A 27,123-nucleotide genomic window follows, 5' to 3' on the forward strand; every position below is an offset into this window, starting at 1 on the left:
TTAAAAATATGGGTATAAAAGGTTAGGAAAAATCTGAACTCATACTGACAACTGTCCTCTTTATACTCATCCTTATTTTAAAATGTTCTACAATTCTCATATGATACTTTCATAGTCACACAAAAAAAACTGTTTATTTTTTAAAAGCTCCTTTACGGACATAATGGATTAAATAAAAATTTGTTCGATGCTTTGGAAAGCAATAAAGTAAAAAAAAATCATCATGAAGCAGAAGGATGCTCACACTCTTTGACCCAATATTTGTTTTACTTACTTTCACCACAATTTGTTCTAGAAAAGATAGAGATACATGAAATAATATTAAATGACATAAATTAGAAGTAGGTGAGAAAGATCAAGAAAAAACAAGGAGAGAAAAAGTAGAGCCAGGAATGAGGCTAGCAAAAGACACTCACCATAGAATTCTGCACACTTGCTAAAACTGGGCCACAGACATCACTGTGAATTTCTGGAGAGAAACCCAGTCAGTTATAAGACTCACAGTACTCATAAAATATGCAGGCCAATAAAACTCCAACTATGACTCTGTAGTAAATTTTTCCTCTGTGAAATTCAGGGTCTAACCGAGTAAGGAAAGTAAAGCAAAGCTCTATTTTCTAATAACAATAAAAAGAGAAAAGTGCACACCCACAATTCCATAATCAGAGACAACCACTACACTGTTTTGTTCTGGGTCCTTCCACACCATGATCCATAATCCAGAATGCCCCACAAGATCACAAGGTCATGGGGACATACCTAAAGCCAGATCTACAAATAGCTTAACTGAGCACAAGAGCTGTAACGAAGAATACTCATTTTTGCCATCACTCCATATGAATATCTCCAGGCACCCCTGCCAATTTTTTAAAAAAAATTTATTCTTGGGGCACCTGGGTGGCTCAGATGGTTAAGTGTCTGCCTTCGGCTCAGGTCATGATCCCAGGGTCCTGGGATCGAGCCCCCCATCGGGCTCCCTGCTCCTTGGGAGCCTGCTTCTCCCTCTACCTCTCTCTCTCTCTCTCTCTCTCTCTGTCTCTCATGAATAAATAAATAAAATCTTTAAAAAAATTTTTTTTATTCTTTGAGTAAATTCAACACTTTAGAGGACCTAGCACAGAGCTACAGGGCAATCAATCAGCCGGCAGAGCACCTGTCCATTGGGCCTCACCTTAACCACAGAAGAATTCTTATTCCCCAGGAGCTGATGTGCCTAACTACTGTGGCCTGGAGCCCTTCCAGAGAATTTCCATTCAATCTAAAATTTACAACCAGTCCACTCTAGAGAGATTTGGTCTTCATCAGAAGTGCCATCTCTGTTCAGGCCACAACTGAATCCTGTGAAGTATGAGTGACCCCCCCCCCAACAAAGGGACCTCCTCTTCCCTTGTCAAATATTAGCCAGCTAATCTCATTCTGTTTCAGAACACTGCTACCCTAAGAGAACACCTGAGAATGATGACCAAAGAGGCTTCTGGTCTCTCCTCATGCTGCTCGGGGCTTCCTTTCTCGGAGCTTTAGGCCAAGCCGTCTAGAACACCCATTCCGTAATTAATAAATTCCTGTAGTTCTTCCAGCTATTCGGATTCTGAAAGCCGACTCTCCCAGGAGACTACAGCCTCCCTGCTGTCCCAGCAGGTGGAAAGCTGCTCATTTTCTCACATCTCACCAACTCTGCCCCACCCTCCAAGACCAAGAGTTGCTGTTGATATCCCCCTCATTCCGCACTGCTCCTCACCTCCACTGCTCCACAGCCCTGTGAAAACCTTTCTGAGGCTCATGCCATCAAGATATCTACATCTCTGTCCCTCTCACACCTGTCATCTGCTGACACCCCATCATTTTCCTGACTCCCAGAGGATTCCAGTGCCAAAGGTGCTTCCTCTCCAAAGCCCCTCCACAACCTGGGTGCCCTCGAGATCTGTGAGTTTGCACACACAACACCCACCTCTGAGCCAAGAGCATCTCCTTCCATTCCTGTTGCCTCCCCTCAGACTGTCATCTGGCAGAAAGTCAGATCTCCCTCTCTCCAACCAGCACCTCCTGTATTTCAGACTTTTCCACTTCCCAAGACCCCTGGTTTTTCAGCCTCTTGGAACCTACAGTTCCACGGCATTCTGTCCAATCCTATCTTTATTTCCTTCCTTATTCTTCATCAATTCCATAACCCATCACATCTGCCTCTTATTTGCCAATATCCTAAACGTCCCTTTCCCTACTGTCCGTCCACACGACTCTGGCAAAAATGCAAGCGTGCACTTCCTGCTTTGCCACACGCATGTGCGAGCACACTCCTGGAGGGAAAACAAAACAGGCAAACACACTAAGTGACACACTAAAATCTCCTACTGGACCCTCAACATTGCCAAGCGATCTTCTCATACTTCCTCCGTCAACTCTCTCCCTCATTTTCCACATCGGTTAATGCAAAGCCTGTAGAAGTCCTGAAAACCTCCCAGCCTTACATCAAAACCTCCTGTTCGGGGCACCTGGGTGGCTCAGTCGTTAGGCCTCTGCCTTCGGCTCAGGTCATGATCCCAGGGTCCTGGGATCGAGCCCCGCATCGGGCTCCCTGCTCCGCGGGAAGCCTGCTTCTCCCTCTCCCACGCCCCCTGCTTGTGTTCCCTCTCTCGCTGTGTCTCTCTCTGTCAAATAAATAAATAAAATCCTAAAAAACAAACAAACAAAAAACAAAAAAACCTCCTGTTCCCTCTTAGCAGAAGACCTCATCATCTATTCCTAGAGAAAACTGCAGCTAGAAGCCCAGAACCCTCAACTTCCTGCCACAAAGAATAAAACAAAGCAAAACAAAAACTTCCCCTCTACCTCTAGAAACAATGGAAGAAGTACACCTCCCCACTGGAGGCTCGCCTCGGGCTCCCTCCACCTCTGCTCAGGCTACTCCCCTTGCCCCTGCTCAGCGGCTTCCATCCTCCTCTAGTCTCACCTTAATGTCTCCTTCTCAAGCAACACTGGCCTCTGGGTACTCACACAAGTCCTGTCCATCCTTAAAACCAAACGAAAAGTCCGCCCTCCAACCCAAATCCACACTTCCTCCAGCTCCTGTTCTCACTTCACTGCCAAACCACCAACACTCATGTCTCGTCTTCCCGCTCACTCACTCAAACCCCACAGCACACCGGCTTCTGCCCAGCACTCCAGCGGGAGTGCGCCCACCATAGTCATCCATAACCCACTTGTCATCAAATCTAAACGTTCGCCTTGTAATCCTTACGCATGCTTGACCTCTGAGTGGTGTTTAGCCACAGAGGCATCTAAAAAGAGGAGCTAGTTGTGGCGTAAGACTTGGGATTACTCAGGAGGTGGGGTAAGAGACAGGAAGGAGGATGGCTCTTAAAGGCCAGGTAGGAGACCAAGCACAGGGCTGGGGGCAGTGGGGCAGAACCCTCCCTCCCTTGAAAATCATGCCTTGTTGGAAGTATGGCCACAAACAGATCCGGATTCAAGTCCTAGCTCTGCCACGTATCAGTTGCATGTTTTGGAGTAACTTTCTTGTAGGTCTGTGTCTCAAGTTTCCTCATCCGCAAAAGAAAACCACCACCAGTACCTGCCTCATTGAGTGTGAGGATTAACTGACAATATATTTAAAGCCTTAGCACAAAATAAATTGATGGCTCATACATATAGCAGAACACTGTTCCAGTCTTAGAAAATGATACCACAGTCAAGCTCTGCGCTCAGTAGGGAGTCTGCTTGAGGTTCTCTCTCTCCCTCTGCCCCTCCCCATCCCCCCCAGCTCTCCCTTTCTCTCAAGTAAATAAATAAATCTTTTTAAAAAAATGGTAACATAAAGGTGTGCTTGCTGGCCTTTACTAGCACAGAAAGATGCCCAACACATGAAGTGAATGGGCAGCATACAAAATACTCATTTTTGTAAATGAACAGAGACCAACAGTTCAGAAATTTACAGATGATTATTTTTGGCTGGCGAGCTTACTGGTGTTCTTTTATTTTATTGTTTTAGCTTCCTTGAGTTTTCTAGCTTCTCTACAATTAGCTCATATTACTTATATAAAAGAAAAGGTTTCTATGACCAAAAAGTACAAGCATATGGTAAGTGCTCAGTAATTAGCTATTACGATGATGATACTTTCTAGGAGCCTGCAGAGAAAAAGAGCCAGGGTTCGCTTGCCCTGAGGAGGCCGGGCTGGCTCCCCACCACTAGAGAGGAAAGACACCCATGACTTAGATTTGGGTAGAGAATGCTTTGCCCACATTGGCTCTCAGCCCTAGGTTCATTTTAGCTCAGGTTAAAAGCAGCTCTGTACTTTGTCCAGCTTTGGTCATCAGAAATCTGAATTAGGACAGGGAAGTCAAAGCTCAAAGTAATCAACTATTTGCACAATCTCTTCCTGTGACCATTAACTGTACTAGAGAACCACGGCAGGGCGGGGGGCGGGGGGCGGGGCAAGATCGGTGTGTGAGCCCCCGTGTTCCTGTGCACCCTCTCCCTCTCATCCCCACACACCACGGGCTGTGCTGCTACCTAGGGATGCGTAGTTATGCTTTCCTGCAATGTTCAGAAAGAACGTCCCAAATGCACCCCCAAGAATATTAAACCTGGCGTCGCTACCTGCAACGGGAAAAGAGAAGCACTCCGGTTTGAGAAAGAATTGACAGTAAGAAAACTTATCTGCAACGAGTTCACCAAGGGGTGGTGGTATCCTAGCCAAGGGAAAATGTGGAATCGGAAGTGGGAGAAGTTCTGACTTACAGGATATCAACCCCAGGAAGAAGGGACAGAAACAAGAACACTGGGGGAAAGAGGGAGGAAGGAAGTAAAGAGAAGAGGCACAGGAGAGCGCGAGCGTCAGCCTGCGGCTGGGAGAACAGAGGTCCGGCGGGATTAGCATTGCAGGAGGTGGGGGAGGCGGGGAGGCCGGGAGGCCGACTGCAGAGCGGAGGAATCAGGTGGGGGGGGGTGGGGCAAAATGTGCAGGTAAGCAAGCACTTCTGGGCCAGGGAAGCAGTCACCTTGTCCTTCAGCTCGTTAGAGCATAAATTCAAGAAAAACAGGTTTTGCATTTCGCTGACTACAGGGTAAAAAAATAAGTTGACCCTGGGGGCGGGAGGGGGGAGGGAGTGGAAATAATTCATGGGAATACATGTATCAACCTAGGACCTCTGAGGATTTAACATACATCTAAGCGCCTAGCCCAATGCCTGGGAAGCAGGCACCCAGGGGTCCCGGGGGGATGGGGGAAGACGGCATGCGTGCACGTGCAGGTGCACACATACACAGACAAGTTTTCAAATGTGAACCAAGTGCAGAAAGGACGGGGCAGGAATATCAAAGAAATATCTGAGAAAGGCTTACATGTCCATAGAGAAAAGATACTGTATAGTCACTGCATAAATAAGTAGGCAGATATTGAAAAACTAAGCTCTCTATTCATATGAACATGGAAAGGTCTTCAAAAATACTGTAGGGCGCCTGGGTGGCTCAGTTGGTTAAGCGACTGCCTTCGGCTCAGGTCATGATCCTGGAGTCCCAGGATCGAGTCCCACATCGGGCTCCCTGCTCGGCAGGGAGTCTGCTTCTCCCTCTGACCCTATCATCCCCTCTGATGTGCTCTCTCTCAAATAAATAAATAAAATCTTTAAAAAAAGATACTGTAGAGGGGAAGGTTAGAAAACAATATCATAGGGGGGCCTGGGTGGAGTCTGCCTTCGGCTCAGGTCATGATCCCAGGGTCCTAGGATAGAGTCCCAGGAGCAGGGAGCCCACTTCTCCCCCTGCTGGTGCTTTCTCTCTGACAGATAAATAAATGAAATCTTAAAAAAGAAAAATTACAGAAATCTGAATTATATATATTTTAACTATGTATGTGCATATGTGAACACAAAAAGAGAATGGGAAGGACATATGCCAAATTTTAGCAAATGGTTGCTTCTGGCGAGAACAACCTAAGTGAGGAGGGCTAAGGAAGACTTGTATTTGGTCTTTGTATTTGGTCTTTATCATCATTTACTTTATTGTTCACAATAAAGCATTTATAATACTTGCATAATTTTTAAAATAGAGCACTGTCATCCAATAAAAGATGAAGAAACAAAATTTGAGTTTACAGAACCTACTAAATTTTCAAGTGAAAAATTAACTTATCTTCTGCAATGAAAAACAGAAAAGGCACAGTGGAAGAGATGTTCATAAATATCTCTCTTAATACCATCCACAAAGGTGCCCTCAATCTATTAAAACTTCTAAAAATATCTGTAAATCCTTCTTCATCATGTGACCTGTGGTGGAGGGGGTTATCAACCAACAGGACGGTTTCCTGAATAAAACACTTTCTTTATTCAAAAATATAAAGTGATGGCTCTAGGATAGGTTGAAACTGTAATTCAGTCTTGGTTTGCTATAGTGGGGGGCAAGCGGCTCCATTTTGGGGCTTCTTTTTTTACCATATCCTTTTATAATAAATTGGTAATCAAGTAACACAAGTTAGAAGTATACACATAGATTAATATATGTAAAGTGATCATGTATACTTTCTCCTAATAGTGTAAATATTGTTATTCTTCCTCCGGATCAGTGATTCTCAACCAGGAGTAACGTTGTCCTCCCAGGGAATATTTGGCAATGTCTGGAAACAATTTTGGTTGTCTCCACCGAGGGCTGGGGGAGGGTATTACTGGCATCGAGTGGGTAGAGGTCAGGGTGCTGGTAAACACCCTACAGTGCAGAGGACACCCCCCTACAACAAAGAATTATTCAATCTAAAAAGTCGTTGCTGCCATGGATGAGAAACCCTGCCCAAAACCTAAAATTGTAATGCTATTTTAAATATTGAGAAAATAATTTTCAAAAGTAAAAAATGACACATTATTCTTTTATAAGTGGAATTAGGTTGGGATGCCTGGGTGGTTCAGTTGGTTAAGGTCATGATCCCAGGATCCTGGGATTGAGTCCCCCCATTGGACTCCTTGCTCAGCAGGGAGCCTGCTTCTCCCTCTGCCTGCCGCTCCCCCTGCTTGTGCTCTTTCTCTCTGACAAATAATTAAATAAAATTTTAAAAAACGCAATAAGTGGAATTAGGTTAAAGAGTATGGGTTTGAAAATAAAAATGTTGGGGGACGCCTGGGTGGCTCAGTTGTTGGGCGTCTGCCTTGGGCTCAGGTCATGATCCCGGGGTCCTGGGATCGAGTCCCACATCGGGCTCCTTGCTCAGTGGGGAGCCTGCTTCTCCCTCTCCCTCTACTGCTCCCCCTGCTTGTGCTCTCTCTCTCTCTCTCTGACAAATAGATAAATAAAAATCTTTGAGAAAAAAAAAAAAGAAAAGAAAAATGTTGGATTGACAGTCCTTAAAAATTCAAGTCAGAATCCTGGTTACCAACTCTGTTACCATGAACAAGTTACTTAAAGTTTCTGCTCCAGTTTCCTGATCTCTAAAACTATAACCACAAGATCTACCTTTGAGGGTCGGTGTGAACATTAAGCCAGTCAATCTCAGCCCACTGCTTCACTACCCGTGTGGCCCACAGCAGAAAGGCAATCAACCTTCATTCCCATCCTTCTCTTACTCCCCTCCCCCTATGATCCATTCCAATCACACCAAATTACAACCATGGTCTCACCAGAGATTTAGGATGATACAGTGATGCATAAATTTCAATAGTAATGTGATATTAACATGCTAAATAGTATTATGACCAAAAATAATGAAAGTAGAAGGATTAAACGTTTTATTTGAAAGACTAGTCACAAAAAAAAAAGACTAGTCACAATTTCTCCTTCATTTTAAAGGAAAAAAATCACATAGAATCCTTTTAATCTGAATACATCTTGTCTCTCAAAAAGCCACACCCACCATTGGAATGAAGGTGAACCGAGTCCTACAAAGGGAGGGAGAAACCAAGGCAGGAATCAGGATGGCAGGTCTCCAGTTCACCACAACCATTCAACAGGGGCAGAAGATAATGAAGGGACCTACTTTGGTGGTGATCCTATACGTAATGTAGGTCTCCATCGTACAGACATGCTTCTTGGGGTCGTCAACTGTGACAAAGAGATCTCTGGTCTCGCCATCGATGTCATCATCAAGCTGAAGTCTGTTGAGAAGGGAAGATGAAGAAGCTGGACTCGAAGTACCTGCTGGAGTACCACCGTTGGGCAAAATGAGATCCTGAAAGAAGGAAAGAGTCACCTTACAATTAAATGAAAACACACTGTCTGGAGAACATCAGCAAAAGTGCCTCATGTAGCCAAACCAAGAAACACCTCTACATACAAAAGTAAACGTTCAAAGAAACTGAGCCTCTCCCTACTAAGTGTTTCTTGAGTGCACAGGTCTTCTGGGACCGAGGGAAACAAACTATGGGAGTCCTCTGTGCCAAATTCACGCCAACTCATCTTCCAGCAAGCACTGAAGGAACCTCCAAGATGCACACAGCTCAGGGACAGAGAACCTAACAGCCCCCACCATGGTCAGACTTCAACGGAGAGAGAACGCCAGGAGCACACCACAAGAGCATTCTCTTTCTCCCCCTTTCTCAAGACCACCCCCTGGGCCCAGGGCAACATTAACAGATCTGAACCCTCTTAAATACTTGGCACATTTAAAAACTCAATCAACCATCACAAAGAGACAAGTAAATATGACGTGCCTCCTGAAAGAAGTTCACACCGCCACCTAAAAAGCATGCTTGCCCAAAAATTGGATCCGAATCCTGAACAAATTTCTAGACACAACACCAATTTGCAGGAAATACAGAGGAGTGAGGGAGATGTGAAACCATACTATAAGGATGCAATCAGCAGAACCCATGCTGTGTGAAATTAAACCAAGGACCCAGTTTCTTCAATAAATGAACTGCAAGGAGAAAAAAAAAAAAAAAAAAAAAGACAGAGGAGCACCTAGAGATGCAAAGCAATTCAAGAGACCTATTAACAACTGCAGCAGATCCTGATTAAAACAAAATGTTAACAGATTTTGTGATATTCAGGGAAATGTGAATACTGATCAGTTATTTGAGGATATTAAGGAATTATCAGGCATGGTAGTAGAAGTATTATGATTTTACAAAGTCTTCATCTCTTAGGAATATATGCTAAAATATTCATGGATGAAATGATGGGATGTGTGGTATTTGCTTCAAAATAATGAAGGATACATAGACGGGGATATAGATGATACAAGATAAGCCCCAAAGTTGGTAACTGCTGAAGCTGGGACTTGCAGGTTCATGACACCGTTCCCTCCTCTTTTGTGTATGTGTAGATCTGTCCACAATATAAAAGCTTTAAAAGGGGGGGAAGAGGTACAAATGCCAGAAAGGAAAGAGAAGGAAAAATTTTTTAAATCACGGACCTCTTTCTCTTTAGGCCTTAGGAGGAAGTCACTTGATTAAGTTACGTTCCTACAATATCCAAAAAAGGTACAGTCTTACCTTTTTTGGTTTTTAGGTTTAATAACAAAGCCCTGTCTAGCAGTAGATGTGAACACATCTGAATGTCACCGTAGATTCATCAGGAAGCAAACACAGGAATAAGGCAAGAAAGCGACAGGACACCATGGAAGAGGCCTTGGAAACATTCTTGACCACCCGATCACAGGTCATCTGATCACAGGCCATCAGATCACAGGTCGGAGGTAGGGAGATGCTTTCCCTGCATTCTCTTCTTGTATGTACGTTGGATTTGACTTAGCTCCCAGATAAGAGAACACAGAGGAAACGAGAGGTCAACCCAGCAGTCACATCCACGCGCTCTAGCTGATCATGGGACACCTGGGAAGAGGGCTGTGGCAAGGTAGAGGGAAGTATGGTCTGGAGTCAAGGGCAATGTCCCCCCCCAACTCAGTGGATGATGGAACGTAAACAGATAAGGCACCTTCCTTTGTCTCCATTTCTACTGACTGCAGAGAATTTAATCACATGCGTATTTACGCAACGTCAAAAATATTTTTGTAGTTACTGAACGGATACCATTTTCACAGAAGATACTTGTGGGAAGAGACCCCACTCTCCACTTCTCCCCAGCCAGGGGGCTGGTCAAACCCCACAGCAGCTGCCCTCAGTGCAGACAGGACTGCAGGGTCAGCAGCAGCAGGGTCCAGCTGATCTGACTGCTCTATCAGCAGACAGACACCACTGGGCGTGCACTGTCCACGCCCCAGTGTCTGGGGGTCTGCAAGGACATCGCCTCTAGAACTCTGTGATCACCATCATGCCTCCCTCATTTCAGTACATAATGTTTAAACAACCACCTCAGGCAAGGCACCACGCTAGGCACTGCAGGGGCCCAGCCTTGCTTACATTTCATCAACACTAGCATGTGGGGCCTCAAATCAGCTCTAGCCATGGCTGGACACTGCGCAAGAGAAAGAAAGAACTAAAAATCTTTAGTCAGCTAAGCCACCGACAGCAGCTCTGCACCGTCTGGCCTCGAAGGATCATACCAGCCTTGTTTCTCATGGCATCCATTCCAGAACCCACCATGCTGTTTTGTACCCCTCACCTTTGCTTGCAAAGCCACCCGTCTTTCTTACGTAGTGGTCTCCAAGTATCTCACTGGAATCTGCTCAAATGCCCCCTCCTCTTGGAATCCTTCCTTGATTTGCCCCCTGACAAAATTAGTCAATCTTCTCAGTTATTTGAAGATACTCCCACTGAAGCAGTTTTCACAGTTCTAATCATTTATTTATATATGTAACATCCACAAACACCGCAAGTCCCCAACAACTACGACTGTGCCTCGTTTACCTGCGTGTGTGTGTGCGCGCGCGCGCGCATCTGTCTGTCTGTCTGTCTGTGTGCCGGTCTCCCATTGGCTCCAAGTCAACTCGCCTGACCTTTGCTCTGGGGACCTCTGCCAGTAACTTTCCAAAAACAGCTCACACAAAGGTTGGAGATGTCTCGGCCTGACAGTGGGAAGTTAACTTGTTCTCAAGTCAGGTCACAGGGGTGGGGCGAGGGGAGGGGAGTCAGTCAAACAGATCTTATCACACTGAAGAGTCTTTCCTCCTAGGACTGTGTGACCAGGGAAACGCTCCCACCCTTACTATCATCAGGTGTTTCATGGGCCATTACGTAAGCACATACAACTAGCCAGTGACTTACAAATGTCTACAATTTCCTAAAACTGGACCCCGCCAGCTGGGCTTTCCATGGCACACGTGTACACAATGCTTCCATGTTCTTATTTTTTCGCAGCTCAGGGCAGCCTTGTGAGGTTAGCAAGACAGATAACGTCTCTACCGAGAAGGAGGCAGACTCCAAAAGGTGAGGTATCGCATCCAAATGAAGCTAGTCATCGCTATGCTAAGAGCTGAACCCAGGTTTCTAGTTCTGAGTTCAAGGTTCTTGTCAAGCTGAATGCCTTTTGTGTGGCTTTTTCCAACCCAACAATGCCCCGTATCTCCATTATCTGGCCATAAATCCTTCTGGGTAAACACGAAGCTTCTGTTTTTAAAGCCAATCAAGGAAAGCTAACATTTCCCTGAGGGTCTTAATACAAGTTATGCCCCCAAGTGACTCCGCCTCAAGATACAGTCCCCATGAGAAGTAAACATGGAAGGAAAATATGAGAATCTTAGGAGGAAAAGGTCAGGGATCCCTGAGTCCTCTAGCAGCAGGTGTGCTACGCTAAGAGACCTAAGTTCTAGAGCAGGTGCTGTGGAACGGCAGCACCTTTCTGACCAACATGAATTACAGAATGCAAGAAGTGAGAGAATCCTTGGCTCAACACAAAAACCTGTTTCATTTTCACTACCCTATAGTCAGGCTTCCACCCTGCAGCCAGAGAGCTCTTTGAAAAAAATCAAAGCACGTCACTCTCCAGCTCAAAACTCTCAAAGACATCCAATCGCATTCAGAATCAAATCCAAACTCCATCCCATAAGGGCCAATGGGACCTCATCACTCTCCCTGACCTCATCCTTGACATTCTCCCCCTAGCTCATCCTGCTCCAGATGCACAGGTCTTGGCTCATTTAGACCTCAGGGCTTCCGTATTTGCTGCCCACTCTACCTGGATCACTCCTCTCCCCTCACATTCCCATGTGGTTGGCTTCTCTCTTCAAATAGGTTTCTGCTCAAATGACACGACTCAGGCCTTCTCAGCCCACAAAATCTAAAAATATCCCTGCACCCCTCTATCACTTTCCAGCCCCTTCCCTGGCTTTATGTTAGTCACAGACTATCACTATCTGAAAACTTACTATGCATTGACTACCTGACAAGAGCAGAGACTTTTGTCTTATTCATTCTGCTATCCTCTGGCACACAGTAGGTACTCAGTAAGTACCTGATAAATGAAAGAGTCTTAGAAATAATCCAACTCAACCCCTTGCCAATAGCAGGGACTCAATAAATCAACTGAGCTTAGCAATGACTAGGCAGTTCTGAAGTCCAGTTCCACTATTTACAAGCTGTGTGACTTCAACAAGTTTCTTAATCTCTCCATGCCCTAGTTTCCTCATTTATAAAATTGGGTATAATGGGATTGAGTGAGTTAGTATATGGAAGCAATTGGAACAGTGCCTGGAACAGTGGGTGCTAAAAAAAAAAAAAAAGTGAAATCAACTTGTCTGCAAGTTTTCTTGAATCCCCCTAGAAACTACGTGGCTGGATTCACAACAGATACTTTAATAAATGCTGTTGAAAATAAAAATTGTATCAAGAGTCATTGTTGGTGCCTCAAATACACTTTCCTTAATGATTTTACTATAGCTACAGTAACCCTTGTGAAAATTACAACTACGTACTTGATAAATAAATGAAAACTCCTCATTGTTCCAAAGTATCAATTCTCACTTACGCAGGTTTCAGTTATAAGTGAATTTCTTCTCCCCACTCTACCCCTTTCTACCTAGGAAGAGAAACACATACATAAGCTGCTTCAGAAACCCCTCTGGTTCAAAGGCTTTCAGTTATTAGACCTACCATTGTAGTCAGCCAGCCACGAGATAGATTATTAAATTAACGTAAGTCACTGGCAAAACTCTGTATTACATTATACATACGGTTTATGAAAAGAAAGTGGTATACATTACGAGCCAATACGGATTTAATTTTTTAAAAGCCATGCTTAGGGGGGAAAAAAAGAGACAAATCAAGAACCAGACTCTTAACTATAGAGAACTAATGGTTCCCAGCAGCGGTGGGGGGGGGGGGGATGGGTGAAACAGGTGATGGGGATTATTAAGGAGGGCACTTGTGATGAGCACTAGGTGACTAAAATACAATGTTAAAAAAAGAAGTCATGCTTAAATACTCTAACTTCTCTTTTTGATACTATTAGAGGAATGTGGGCAACATGACGATCTAGTTTCAGAAGAGCTTGACATAGGCATACTTATACTGAAGGGGAGAAGGCGCATACCGTACCTGACTTGTCTCCATTTGTACCTCCCTCCTGCCAAGCACGCAGGAGACGCTTGAAGAATATGTCCTACACAAAGTGAACAGAATCCTCTTGATTGTTGACTTTGCTGTAAAGTTGAATTTAAGCCCACTTTAGAGAATACATTCAAAGGGAAAAATCCCAAAAATGTTCTGTTCAAAGATGCTCATAACAGAGCAAAGAACACAGAGTGAACCCTGGAAAAATCCCAAGGGCTCAATAACCAGGAAATGATCGTGTTTACATTAATAGGAATGTGACACACTCATTTAAACATTACAAATCTAGACTCCTAGATAAACTCCATGAGCTGGGCAGATGCACCTTTGCTTTCTCCCTCTTTCCATTCTCCAGATACTAACTTAACAACCCAGAGAATGGAAAAGAAAGAGCAGTGGGGGGAAAATAGAAGCAAAACAGTGACTGGAATCGGACCAGATTGGAAACCAGGCAAGAATGCCATCCAAATACCAAAACTTCCAAAGGTTTTCTACTGGATCTAATTGGGACACAAGTGAGGAAAGAACTAGGAGGTATCTTTTAACCCCTGTCCCTGAGGTCACTTAAGGTTATCAAGGTTACCGAAGAAGTAGAAAATGCCCTGAAGCCCTCACATACACTCTAATGTGAAAGGACAATCTTCTGGGGGGATGGGGAATTGAAGGGCCAACAGGGGGGCAGAGAAGGACCACCAGAGTGGCTGGCTGCTGTGGGCAAGGGGATGCCGTGCACAGGCAGATGGGCCATGTGGGGACCACCGGTAGAGGGAGGCCTGCCCACACGGTTTCCTCTCTCCATGAAGGGTGGAGATGCAAATGCACGACAAAGGTCAGAGGAGCATGAAGGCAGCTGGTCAGCTGCCCTGGGAGGGTCCACCAAGCACAAGGCAGGCACGACTGCAAACTGAAGGAGCCAGGCTCTACTGAGATGGGGAGAACACTCGAAACAAGAAGGAAGCCAGGCTACACTGGATCCAGACATAGAGAGAAATGAAGCCAAGTTTCCAGAGGGACTAACCAGGACCCTGGCTTTCTTCCTTCTGACTCTTTTCCCCACTGACAGATCACTCAACTCAACTGTCAACTGATTACTCAACTCAACCTATGATCCAAGAAGACAATTCTAACATCATGGAGAAACAGAGGAGATCCAATAATTCACTTGTTCTGAGAGGAGGCAAATGGCACGCCTGCATTACCTCATCAGACACAAGAAAACCTAAAAATATACCCAGCCAATGTTAATTCATCATTCAGACCCAAGATGACAAAAACACAAAGAAAGTAGCACAGTCCTCAAGAGCACATAAATATATGTATTTGAAAAAGATTTATCCCATGAAATAGAACACTTTAGGCCACATTTACTTTGTGCTCCTATTAAAGAAAAGAAGTCAAAACTGTAAGGGGGAATAAAAAAGTTAAGGTATAAATTGAAAATGGAAAAAAGTAAAAACTACAAGCCTTCTAAAAGATGAGTCAGGTAAAGTAACTTAGGAAACCTGATCAATACAGAAGGGAGTGGGGGAGGGGAGTAGACAATAACTATTTAAATTTTACCTCTATGTATTATTATAAGGATATGCTATAAATAACTAAGCCAATAAACTTGTAAGTCTATATGAGATAGACGCCTTTTTAGGAAAACACATGGCCAAAATAAAATTTAGTTGAGGTACAAAATCTAAATAAATAAGCACAGAACTGTTGTCAGAGAACTTTTACTGAAAGGTAAGCTAAGCCCCATTGTTGTACAGCTGAGCTCCACTGAACATCAAGGAGTAAGTTCTGTTTTATTCAAATAGTCTGAGACACACACTTTTAAAAAATGGAGAAACCTTTTAAATCATTTTATGAGGATTAATTATATTTGATATCAAAATATTAGGACAGAAAAGGAAAATTAGATATTAAGTGTAAACACTGTCAATAAAGTTAACAGCAAGTGGTGTATTAAAAGAATTTTTAAAAAGAAGAATATTCCAGGATCAAGTCAAATATGTTCAAGGAAATCAAGAATAATTTAACACTAGGAGATGTATTGATGCAATTTATTACATTAACTGATTATATAATCATTGTTGGATATAATCATGTCCTTGTACAACTACCAAAATGCTTATTGGTATCATTCATTGGTAATGAATTGGTACCAGCCATTCCATTAAAATCGCTAAGTAAAATTAAGAAATAAAAGTAAAGTTCCTAAGGGGTGTATGGGTGGCTCAGTGGGTTTAGCATCTGACTCTTCGTTTTGGCTCAGGTCATGATCTCAGAGTCGTGAGATTGAGCCCCGCATTGGGATGGGCTCCTGGCGCAGGGTCTGCAGGAGATTCTCTCCCCGCCCCCCCCTTCCTCTTTCTCTCTCAAATAAATCAATTTTTTTTATCTTAAAAAAGAGTAAAGTTCCTAAGAAGTGAAACTTCTTTGCAATTACATTTCTATATACTAATAATGAAGTAGCAGAAAGAGAAATTAAGGAAACAATTCCACTTATAATTGCAAGAAAAATATTAAATACCTAGGAATAAACCTAATCAAGGAGGTAAAAGATCTGTACTCTGAAAACTAGAAAACACTGATGAAAGAAACTGAAGATGACACAAATGGAAAAATATTCCATGCTCATGGATTGGGAGAACAAATACTGTTAAAATGCCCATACTACCCAAAGCAACCTACAGATTCAATGCAATTCCCAGCAAAATATCAACAGCATTTTTCACAGAACTAGAACAAATAATCCTAAAATTTGCACAGAACCACAAAGACCCCAAACAGCCAAATCAATCTTGAAGAACAAAGCTGGAGGTATCACAATCCCAGATTTCAAGATGTATGACAAAGCCATAGTAATCAAAACAGTATGGTACTGGCATAAAAACAGACACATCGGTGGATCAGAATAGAGAGCCCAGAGATAAACCCATGATTATATGGTCAATTAATCTATGACAAAGGAGGCAAGAATATGCAATGGGAAAAAGACAGTCTCTTCAACAAATGGTGTTGGAAAAACTGGACAGCTACATGCAAAAGAACAAAACTGGACCACTTTCTTATACCATACACAAAAATAAACTCAAGATGGATTAATATGAGACCCAAAACCATAAATTTCCTAGAAGAAAGCATAGGCAGCAATTTCTTTGACATCAGTCACAGAAACATTTTTACAGATAGGTCTCCTTTGGCAAGGGAAACAAAAGCAAAATTAAACTACTGGGACTACACCAAAATAAAAAACTTTTGCACAGCAAAAGAAACCATCAACAAAACAAAAAGACAACCCACCAAATGGGACAAGATAGTTGGAAATGATATATCTGATAAAGGGTTAATATCCAAAATATACAAAGAACTTATACAAGTCAACACCCAAAAAATAACAGCAACAATAATCCAATTTAAAAATGGGCAGAAGACATGAACAGACATTTCTCCAAAAAACATACAGATGGCCAACAGATGCATGAAAAGATGTTCAACATCACTCATCATCCAGAGAAATGCAAATCAAAACCATAATGAGATAATCACCTCACACCTGTCAGGATGGTTAACCTCGGGGTGCCTGGGTGGCTCAGTCAGTTGGGTGTCTGCCTTCAGCTCAGGTCATGATCTCAGGGTCCTGGGATCGAGCCCCACATCAGGCTCCCTGCTCATCGGGGAGCCTACTTCTCCCTCTGCCTGCTGCTCTCCCTGCTTGTATGCACTCTCTCTCTCTAATAAATAAATAAAATTTAAAAAAAAAAAGAGTCGCTAAACTCAAAAACACAAGAAACAAGTGTTGGTAAGGATGTGGAGAAAAGGAACCCTGTGCACTGTTGATGGAAATGCAAACTGGGGCACCCACTGTGGAAAATAGTATGAGGGTCCCCCAAAATTAAAAATAGAATCACCATACGACCCAGTAATTCCACTACTGGATATTTACCCAAAGAACATGGAAACACTAATTCAAAAAGATACAAGCACCCCGATGTTTATAGCAGCATTATTTACAATAGCCAAAATATGGAAGCAACCCAAGTGTCCACCTATAGATGAATGGATACAGAAGATGTGGTGTATATATAGACAATGGAGTATTACTCAGTCACAAAAAAAGAATGACATCTTGCCATTTGCATCAACATGGATGGATCCAGAAAGTATAATGCTAAATGAAATAAGTTAGTCAGAAAAAGACAAATACCACATGGTTGCACTTATATGTGGAATTTAAGAAACAAAACAAATGAACAAATAAGAAAAGAGACAAACAAAAACCAGACTCTTAAATACAGAGAACAAACTGATGGTTACTAAAGGGAATGTGGGGGTGGCGGGGGGTGAAATAGGTGAAGGGGATTAAGAGTACACGTATTGTGATGAGCACCGAGTGATCACTGTATGGTACACCTGCAACTAACAGGACACTGTATGTTAACTATACTGGAATTTTAAAAATAAACAATTAAAAACAAAACAAAACAAAAACCAATACCAGTTCCATGGCAGACTTTTCCAGGAACCAGGCTGGATATGATGAGACTTTTGAAGAGAATGCAGGGGTGGGTCGGGGGACACACAACAAAAGTAAAGTTCCTAAATATTTTAAAGAGTTTATATCAGAAAACATCCACAATGAACCTTGAAAACATTGTGTGAAAGAAGCCAGACATCAAAGACCACATGTATCATTCCATTCATATGAAATGTCCAGAACAGGCAAATCCAGAGAGACAGAAAACAGATTTTTGGTTGCCAGGGGCTTGAGGGAAGGGAGAACAGGGAGTGAATGCTTAAGGAGAATGGGGCTTCTTTTTGGGGTGACAAAAATATTCTGGAATTAGATAGTAATGATGTGTGCACAATGCTGTGAATATACTAAAAACCATTCAACTGTATACTTTAAAAATGATGATTTTTAGGGTATGTGAATTCTATCTCAATAATTTTTTTGAAAAGCAGCAAAACATTAAAGGCCTGTCTACTAAATTCAGAAACAAGATCCTGATACCTAACATCACCCCATTATTCAAACTGTTCCGGAAGACTGTAGCTAATGCAATGATGTACATACAGTGGAGCTCCCTGCACTGCGGTGCCCAAGAAGAATACTTGAAAACATGCAGTGATCCACCACATCACTCCCTGGCAAGAGGTCAGTTTCCCAAATTACCCCCCAAATTATCTAAAATCGAAATACACTTAATAGGGAGAAGATGTATTTAAAACATTTTAAAATGATCGGTCTGAACTGATGTAACTGAAGAATGTTCAGTGACAAAAGAAAGGACACAAACTATATGGGGGATGGCATTATCATTTGCAATTATTAGCTTCCTTCCTGTAAGAGGATTATACATTCTTACTCTTGCCAAGTGACTGTCCACAGGAGGGCACATCCCCACCCCCCACCCCTCCTCCTTTTGGCTTGGCTATGGGACTTGCTCCAGCCAAAGGCACAAGAGCCAATACGGCACACACAGCAGATGGGAGCAGAGAGTATTAGAACCACCGGACCCGTTCACCAGCTCTCCGGTTCTCTCTCCTCTGCCTTGAAACTGGCATGTCCCATCGGGGGCTGCGCCTTCAGAATGGAGTCCTTGCGGACAAGAGCCATAGCAACAAACTCGCAGCCACTGACACATACGGTGACCTAGAAATTCATGTTTGCTGCAAACCTTTGAATTTTCGGAGCTCTTACCACAGCAAGGCTGACTAATACATGTAATTATAAAAATGTCTATATAATTTCTTAAACCTAGATAGGAAGTAGTGCTATCAACAATATGAAACTTTAAGCTAAAGTATCTTTTTTTCTCCCCTTACAGGGAGTTATTCAAATACACCTTAACTGTATTTCCTAAGTTCCAGGACCCTACTTGCTTATTAGTAGGAAGCTCGTTCCTCCTTCCTTCCTACCTTTGCCCTGGGATCCCTAGCACAAATATTGTCTCAAACTTCCAAGGCTGCTTGCACAAATACCTCCAAGTTCCCAAGGCCCACCAGGCCATGGTTTCTAGGTTAGCATCTTCCCTGAACTTCTTACCTTTTCCTACTCTGGATTCTGGACCATTTCTTATGAGGTAAAGATTCTTCTTCAGATATGGGTTAAGATACCACCTGTTTCAAAGCTTTATTTGTAGACTAATGAAGTTGTTTAGAAACTGAAAAGATTTCCCTAGATTTTCTATTGGAAAACCTGCCCCTTGAGTAAAATCCACCTACGGACTTGATGCAAAAGAAGACCTCACCAGAGCACAAATGAAGTCAACGTGAGGGAGCACAAGTCCACATTCTTTGGCTAAGATCCCAGTGTCTGTTACTTGCTTTTTCTAAGAATCTCCAGACTAGCAGTCACTTCTCCAGTCATTCTTGTGATTCTTGGGAGCAAAGATTTTTTTCTCCCAGTCTCAGATGAATTTAAACATGATACCTTTTCATTCCTGCTAAGGACGATACTCTCTGTTTCAGCCACATCCTGAGCACCTCGTACACATTAGCCCAAGTGCTAATGCAGAGCTACCAAACAGAACAGAGCTACCAAACAAAAGTGCTACCAAACACTTTAAAATAGTGTTTAAGGGACTCAGTCTAGCCAGGCACATGGACATGAAAACCTCTACAAGGCAATGCAATATGGGTTGTAATGGAGCTCCACGCAAAATGAAGGAGGGGAGCAAAGGCTGCTGGGACAACTTGAGAAGAACGACTGAATTTGCCAATAGGAAAAACAAGGCTGTGGAGGAGCTTGGCGTGTGAAGGAGGAGAGGTACTTACAAAAGCTTGTCCCTAACCGAATGATTACTAAGACTTACAACACAAAGGTTCTGCCTCTATTGCTACTCAGGCATGTGCAAGCCAACTGGAGCATTCAAAAGCCCAGGTCGACAGGTTTTTAAAAACACAGATTAAACCTCACCGAAAAGCACATCTTCACAGAAAATGTGACTCTACCTAAAAACCTGCTCCCTTTTTTTGCCCGCCTTGACCCACTCTGTCGATTGAAAGCTAAGTAAAGGCATTCCTCCACTGATTTTTCTGCACCAAAATCACAGGAGGGTCTGGGGCATAAAGCCCCTCAGACCACCCAAGTTGTCTGTGTCAGAAAGAAGGCTTAGAAGTGGCATGCATGAGGTCACTCAAGGGGAAATGTGCGGAATTCAGGTCCTTGGTTTCTATTCTAAAGCCGTGCTACATAACCTTGACGCTCCTCCTTGTACCTCCCATAAGAAGGTAAGTGATGGAGAAGACAAGCAGAAAAAAGACCAACTGAGAAAAACTTATATTATGATTGGTAATCAACAGAGGATAAGTGAAGTTTCATAAAGATCATGAAGCTAACCTACTGAAGATACTCCATCAAAGGTGCTCCTCTCCATGTTCTCCCTACCCTAACCCCACTCCATCTGCTCCGATCTGTAACAGAAGGGTCCAAATGACTGGGCCTGAACTCTGGCTTTGTTCCTCTCGCCAGGCCTGGGGTTAGATACCTAATCTCTCTGAGCCCCCATTTTCCATGGTGGAAAGATGTACACATGGAGGGTGTAGAGGTTAAAGAAAACACATAATGTGCTTAGTATAATCCCGTAATAAATGATAGTTCTTTCCCACCCTTCACCTAATACCTCTTAACTGTACCATTCATTCATCTTACAAAACCTGGTTCTAGGGGTGCCTGGCTGGCTCAGTCGGTAGAGCACTGCGACTCTTGATCTCAGGATTCTGGGTTCGAGTCCCACATTTGATGTAAAGATCACTTAAAAAAATCTTAAAAAAAAAAAAACCTGGTTCTAATTTTCATGTTCTTCTGCTACCATCTGACACCATACTATGTATATAGAAGGCACTCCATATTCGATAAAACAAGTTAAAGTTCAAAGAAGGGGCATTTCTGGTTTTTAGAACATGGGCTTGGAGGAAACAGCATACTATACAAAGCTGAATATGTGCTAGATGACCAAATACCTGTTGATGAATCATCATCCCAGAGCAAAGAGTTTCAAGGGCAACAACCTTTCAAATGAGGAACAGAACAAGGTAGGGTACCAGCAAGTGCCAAGGGGCTACCGTGGAGTCCACGCCTATAGCCCACACCACTCGGCTATGCTTAAAAAGCCTTGTACCTTGGGGCACCTGGCTGGCTCAGTCGGGGGGAGCACATGACCCTTGATCTTCGGGTTGCAGGTAGAGATTACTCAAAAAATGCAATCTTTGGGGGAGTCTGGGTGGCTCAGTCAGGTAAGCATCCGACTCTTGATTTTGGCTCAGGTCATGATCTCAGGGGTCGTGAGATCAAGCCCCATATTCGGCTCTGTGCTGAGCTCCGGGCCTACGTGAGATTCTCTCCCTCCCCTCCCTCGCCCCACCTCCCCCTGCTCTCCTTCTCTTAAAAAAAAAAAAAGCCTTGCACATTTAGCAAGACTAAAAGTGTCCTTGCCTCAAAAATTACTTCAAGTTAACCATTCCTCTATAACTGGGACTCTTTCTCAGGGATCCATAAGCCCTTCATGCCAAAAATTATGTGCAAATTTTGTGTGTGCACGTGGGAATTTGAATCTTCCTTCACAGAGAACCTACCATTTTTAGAGTCCCCAAAATACCCATGGGGAAAGAAGTTAAGCACTATAGATTCTAAACTCTCTAAATTAAAAAGAGGAAACAGAAGTACATTTCAACTTCCATGAGCTCCCCAAGTTCAAACCATCCTCTTACAGAGCGTCCTCACACGCCACGATGTGTGACGCATATACCCCATCTTTGAGGGTGGGGATGTCCTTAAACCCTCAACCCAAACCTAAAACTAACCCGAGAAGAGAATTTGTTAAATTAGGAAGAAATATATGTGACTATATTCAAATAGGTTACACTTGCTCAAAGTTTCCCCTTGTACAGGACGCATACACAGTATTCTCTCAATACTACTTTTGTTGGCATCAAGCACAGTTGTGTTGATTCAGGAATCGGCACCTTACCACAAAGGAGCTAAAAAATGTTTTTCCTCCCCTCTCCCCCGCAAAAAATTTTTTCTGTGGGACTCTTCAAAGCCTGAGACAAGGCCTCCCCCCACAGCATCCTTCTGAGAAGGCTGAAGTGTGGCCGGCTCTCACCCCAAAGTGCAAATGTGTTTCCAGGCTTGAGGTCCACCTGGCTACCTGGTTGCTCCCGCTCTAATTCCCACGTTCCTACTGACGTGACTCAGACTGGATGTGGGGGATCTCTTTTTATTCCCAAGGTTAATGGATTCACTGGCAAAGAAAAAGGCCCTCGACCACCAAGCGTCTGACCATAGTTTCAACAGTAAAAGCTGGAATAGGACATCCTAAACCAGAACAGCTCAAAAGAGTTTTTCAACTAGGTAACCAGACGAGGAGAGCAGAAAAAAAGACAGCAAGGAGGGACGCACGCGAAGGGGGCTCTGACCCTGGTCAGTCTGGCCCTCCGGACCCTGCGAGCGCAGAGGCAGAAAGCAGCCCTGTGAATAGAGCCAAGCAGAGGGATTTCAGACCAGGCACAGGCAGCAGAGGGACAGAAACAGAGGAAGGGAAAAAGCCAAGGAACGAATGAGCAAAGAAGTCTTACCACCGTTTCTGCCTCTAAACAAGGAGGCTCCCCCACGGCGGGCACGGCAGTGGCTATGGGACACCGGCCTACATGGGGAGGCTTGGAGGTTTGTCCTGAAGCCCACGTACAAGAGATCGATAAACAGAAAGGATTTCTCAAGATGTCTTTATTTACACTTGACATATGCTAGAGAAGAACATCAACTGTCCAGGGTGCAGACGATTACTTTGTAGCTGTTGTTAAAGCTGCTGGGCAGGGGGCGGGGAGGGCGCTGACAGATCAAAGGACAGTTAACCTCTCTTCAAAGCCACTCCTAGGTATGGCTGCTGTTTGACAGAACTCAGCTGAAGATTATATTCCTCTGACATACATAATTAAAATGTTTTAAGCAGCTTTCTTCAAGTAGTAAAAAACACGTGATTGTCTCTATGAGATGGCAGAGGGAATGGGACAATATAATTACCATTTTCTATTTATTCTATAGACCAAAAGAGAGATGTTTTCCAACACACGGGAGAGTTAAGTAGCCTAATTACCAGGGTACTATCCTCCGCCAAACGACGAATTAGAGGATGTAGAAAGAAAACTCCATTCATTCATGTATCTGTCCAAACAAACACAGCGTTCCCGCTGAGTGCCAGGTACTATTCCAGATGCAGGGGAAAGCGAGCCGGCTAGGGACTTCCTTGAGGAATCAAGTGTTAGGGCGGAGTCCGGGGTGTGGCACAGACCCAGGACAAAGAGCAACAGGCTATAACGTGACAGGTGGGTGAAGAAGGAGAAACCCGCTGCGCTCGAGTCCCAGGGAAAGCGAGGGTAGCTCTGCCGGCTAAGGAAGGCTTCTGAGAGGACAGTCAGGCCGGGCTTTGTAGGATGGCAGGAGGCCTGGCTTAAAACTCCAGCTCTCCTAATAGCTACGGGCTGCAAGAAAACCACTTGAATTCACCCAAAGATCACTGGAAAATGAAAGACCACCCGTCCAGGTGGCCAGGCTGTATGGAGAGTATTGAGCATGTCTGTATAAACAGTGGGGAAGAACCACTTAATGGAAGAGAAATGCGTTCTGGCGTGGAACGCTGCGTCAGCAACACTGCCACGGGGTGAGGTGCAAAGACCCAGCTGGAGAAGATCATCGTGGACAGGACGTGGACGTGAGCCGTCCGGGGGGAGCATCAGGCAGGAAATAGGGCCTGGAGGGCAGACTGGCCCCAGACTCTGAGGGATCTTAAATAACATGCTTAAGAATCTGAGGAGCACCCCGTAGGCAGCAGCTAAGCTTCTAAGCAGGAAAGTGGCAATCGAATGTTAAGTTTTACCAAAAAAGACCTCAGAAAAAGCACATGGAACAAATAAGGGAAAGAAATAACAGATCAGAGAAGAATCAGTTCAGGGGCTACTGTCATTGTCCAGACACACTCTCCCTTCCGAATGGTACCTGAACCAGGTGGTAGATGCCAAGGCAAGGAAAGGGAAGCACAGATGCGAAATGTCACCAACACTGGGGTCAGATGGCCTGAGACACTCTAAGGAATGTTTCCCAGGCAGAAAAAAAGTCTGGCCACACCGGCTCATGTTTCAAACACAGGCAAATTACAGAGGATTAGAAATTGCTGCAGTTCCAGCAAAATCAAGTAATAAACCCAAGTTCAACAGCCCTGTGTGCTATCTTTAAATCCATGGAGCCCATCCTTAGGACAGGAGGGCAGGTCCTATCAAAATGACTGCATTCAGCCAAGACTTAGACCAAGGTCACCAGGTACCTGACATTCTTACCCACATGGGAGCTGCTTCCCTGGGTAGATTCCTCCCACTCACCTTCGGTCATCTGCTTCAGTGATACCTGACCCAAGTCAGTTTTCCACTGTCACAAGCCAGCACCCCTCACTGTGGGAACTCCCCTGGGGAACATTATACCACCATCCATTGAAGGAGGCCAGATGGACCAACAGCCCACAGGCTGTCATCATGGCCTGGCTCAGACACCTGGCCAGAGGGTGCTTCTCGGGTCGCCTGAACCCACTCCAGGCAGAGAGCAAAAGATGGCCAGCTGAGTACCCTGCAAGCCTGGGCTATGAGGTGACTCAGAAACACAACACAACCCCAAATAGAAAGCAAACGCTTAGGGCTAAGAAAGATTATAGGACTTGGAGACAAAATCCATACTTTTCACAGCCATCTACACATATTGCTCCTAAGTCAACAGGAGGAAAGGTACACAAATGAAATGTCCTAAACTCATACTCTCCACCAGGCACTATGCAAACTTTAGACGTTATGTCTCACTTAACCCTTAAAATAACTCAGGGGTAGGGGAAAGGAGAAGGAGGTGAGCTTTACTATCCCTGTTTTCCTACTAAGAGAACAGGCCCAGGGAGGTTAGAGGATGGGCCCAAGGTCCCTCAGTCTGGAACAAGCAGAGGCACAGCCCCAAGAGTTCAGAGCAGAGGCTAATAGCCCTCCACGACCTGCCCCCTTGTCATAGATTTCATTCAATAGGCACCTCCTGGACAAGAGACCCCCCACTACCACCACACGCATGTCTGCATCTGCACCAGCACCTGGGGGTAAGCAATCCTTCATAGGTGTTTCTTAAAAGTCCTGATCCACCAGTGTCAGAGAAATAAATCACACCACTTCTCAAAGGATTTTTAGAACCAGCCAGCTCCAGAGAGATCCAACATAAAGGACCAAAACCCATTAACAAACAGCTCCATTTGGCTGTCAGCAATCCCCATGGACTCCAGAAAAATAAAGCAAGACCCCACCGTACTGTCTGCACTTAGAACTAGACCTGAGTGATTAGATACCATTGTGCATGGACACATCTGGCTTGAATACTGAGTGCTAATGCAGGGAATAAGGGCTTCTCATCCCCAGAGAACTCTTGGGTAACATATATCCTGCCCAAATAGCTTGATGATTCACCCTGTCGTTCCTGAAATTGACGGAACAAGATCTGAGTTAATACATGGTAACTATGGAACTTCAAATAATGAAGAAAGAAGAGGCTGTCCAACTAGTGCTGGTGGAGAACTTGCTTAACTATCCAGAAAACAATTGTTACAGGCTTCTCTAACACCAAGTGCAAGAATAAATATCAAGAATAAATATCAAAAAAAGTAATAATATAGGATGATTTATATCGGGTTCAGCAAACAGTCTTTGTAAAGGACCAGAGAGTAAACATTTCCAGCTCTGCAGGCCATGGTCTCTGCTGCAGTCTCCCAAGTCCGCTGTTACAGGGTAAAAGCAGCCATGGCAGGAGGTAAATAAGTGAGTACAGTAAATGAATACCTCGATGTGGAAATTTGAATTTCGCGAATTTTCAGGTATCATGAAATATATAAATCTTCTCTTCCCCACCCCCCAGCCATTTAAAAATGGGGGGGGGAGGGCGCCTCGGTGGCTCAGTCGGTGAAGTGTCTGCCTTCGGCTCAGGTCACGGTCCCAGGGTCCTGGGATTGAGCCCCGCATCGGGCTCCCTGCTCAGCGGAGAGCCTGCTTCTCCCTCTCCCTCTGCCTGCCTCTCTGCCTACTTGTGCTAGTCAAATAAATAAATAAAAATCTTTAAAAAATTAAAAAATAAAAAATGTAAAAACAACTTTTAAAGACTGCGGGTGTCAGGGGGTGAGGGATGGGGGTGGGCGTGGCTATAAAAGCATAGTGGGAGGGAGCCTCCTAGTGATAAAACAGTCTTTGTCTGGATTGTGGCGGTGCTGGATACAAATATCTACACGTGACAGACGTGCACAGAATTAAATGCACACGGGCACCCACACACACAAGTGCATGTAACAGTGATGAAATCTGAATGAGTTCTGTGGATTACACCAATGTTGAGTTCCTGGCAGTGCTAAGATATTACCATTGGAGGAAACTGGGTAAAGGGCGACTGGGACCTCCTTATACATTTTTGGTAACTTTGCATGAGCGTATAGTTATTTCAAAATAAAAAGAAAATTCTTAACTCATGAGCTGTACAAAAACAGGTGGCTGGCCAGATTTTAATTCTTGGCCTTAGTTTGATGATTCCTGATTTACATGAAGAGTACATATAATCCCATGCTTGGGAAGAGCTTTCTAAACCCAAAACCAAAAGCAGAATCCATAAAGGAAAAGACTAAAAGATGTAACATTTTCTTTCCTTGATGCCAAAAACACACGGTTAGTAAAAATGAAAAGATAATAGCAAACTGGGAAAAG

The 27,123-nt window shown here is 43.9% G+C and overlaps 1 protein-coding gene across 2 annotated transcripts in view; it reads right to left on the bottom strand.

Moving 5' to 3' along the window:
* The window catches only part of SNX30 (sorting nexin family member 30), a 107,391-nt gene that overhangs the window by 52,102 nt on the left and 28,166 nt on the right, over positions 1-27,123 (bottom strand). For both annotated transcript variants that reach the window (XR_003211505.2, XM_025888314.2), the window contains exon 2: positions 7,956-8,147. Coding sequence is in view for 1 of the 2 variants with exons in the window: in XM_025888314.2 (XP_025744099.1) it covers positions 7,956-8,147 (192 nt within the window). In the remaining variant the exon portion in view is untranslated. The remainder of the gene's footprint in view (positions 1-7,955; positions 8,148-27,123) is intronic.

This window comes from Callorhinus ursinus, unplaced genomic scaffold (genome assembly GCF_003265705.2).
Source record: "Callorhinus ursinus isolate GAN/ISIS: 27379988/994484 unplaced genomic scaffold, GSC_fseal_2.0 scaffold24, whole genome shotgun sequence".
NCBI classification, from domain to species: Eukaryota; Metazoa; Chordata; class Mammalia; order Carnivora; family Otariidae; genus Callorhinus; species Callorhinus ursinus.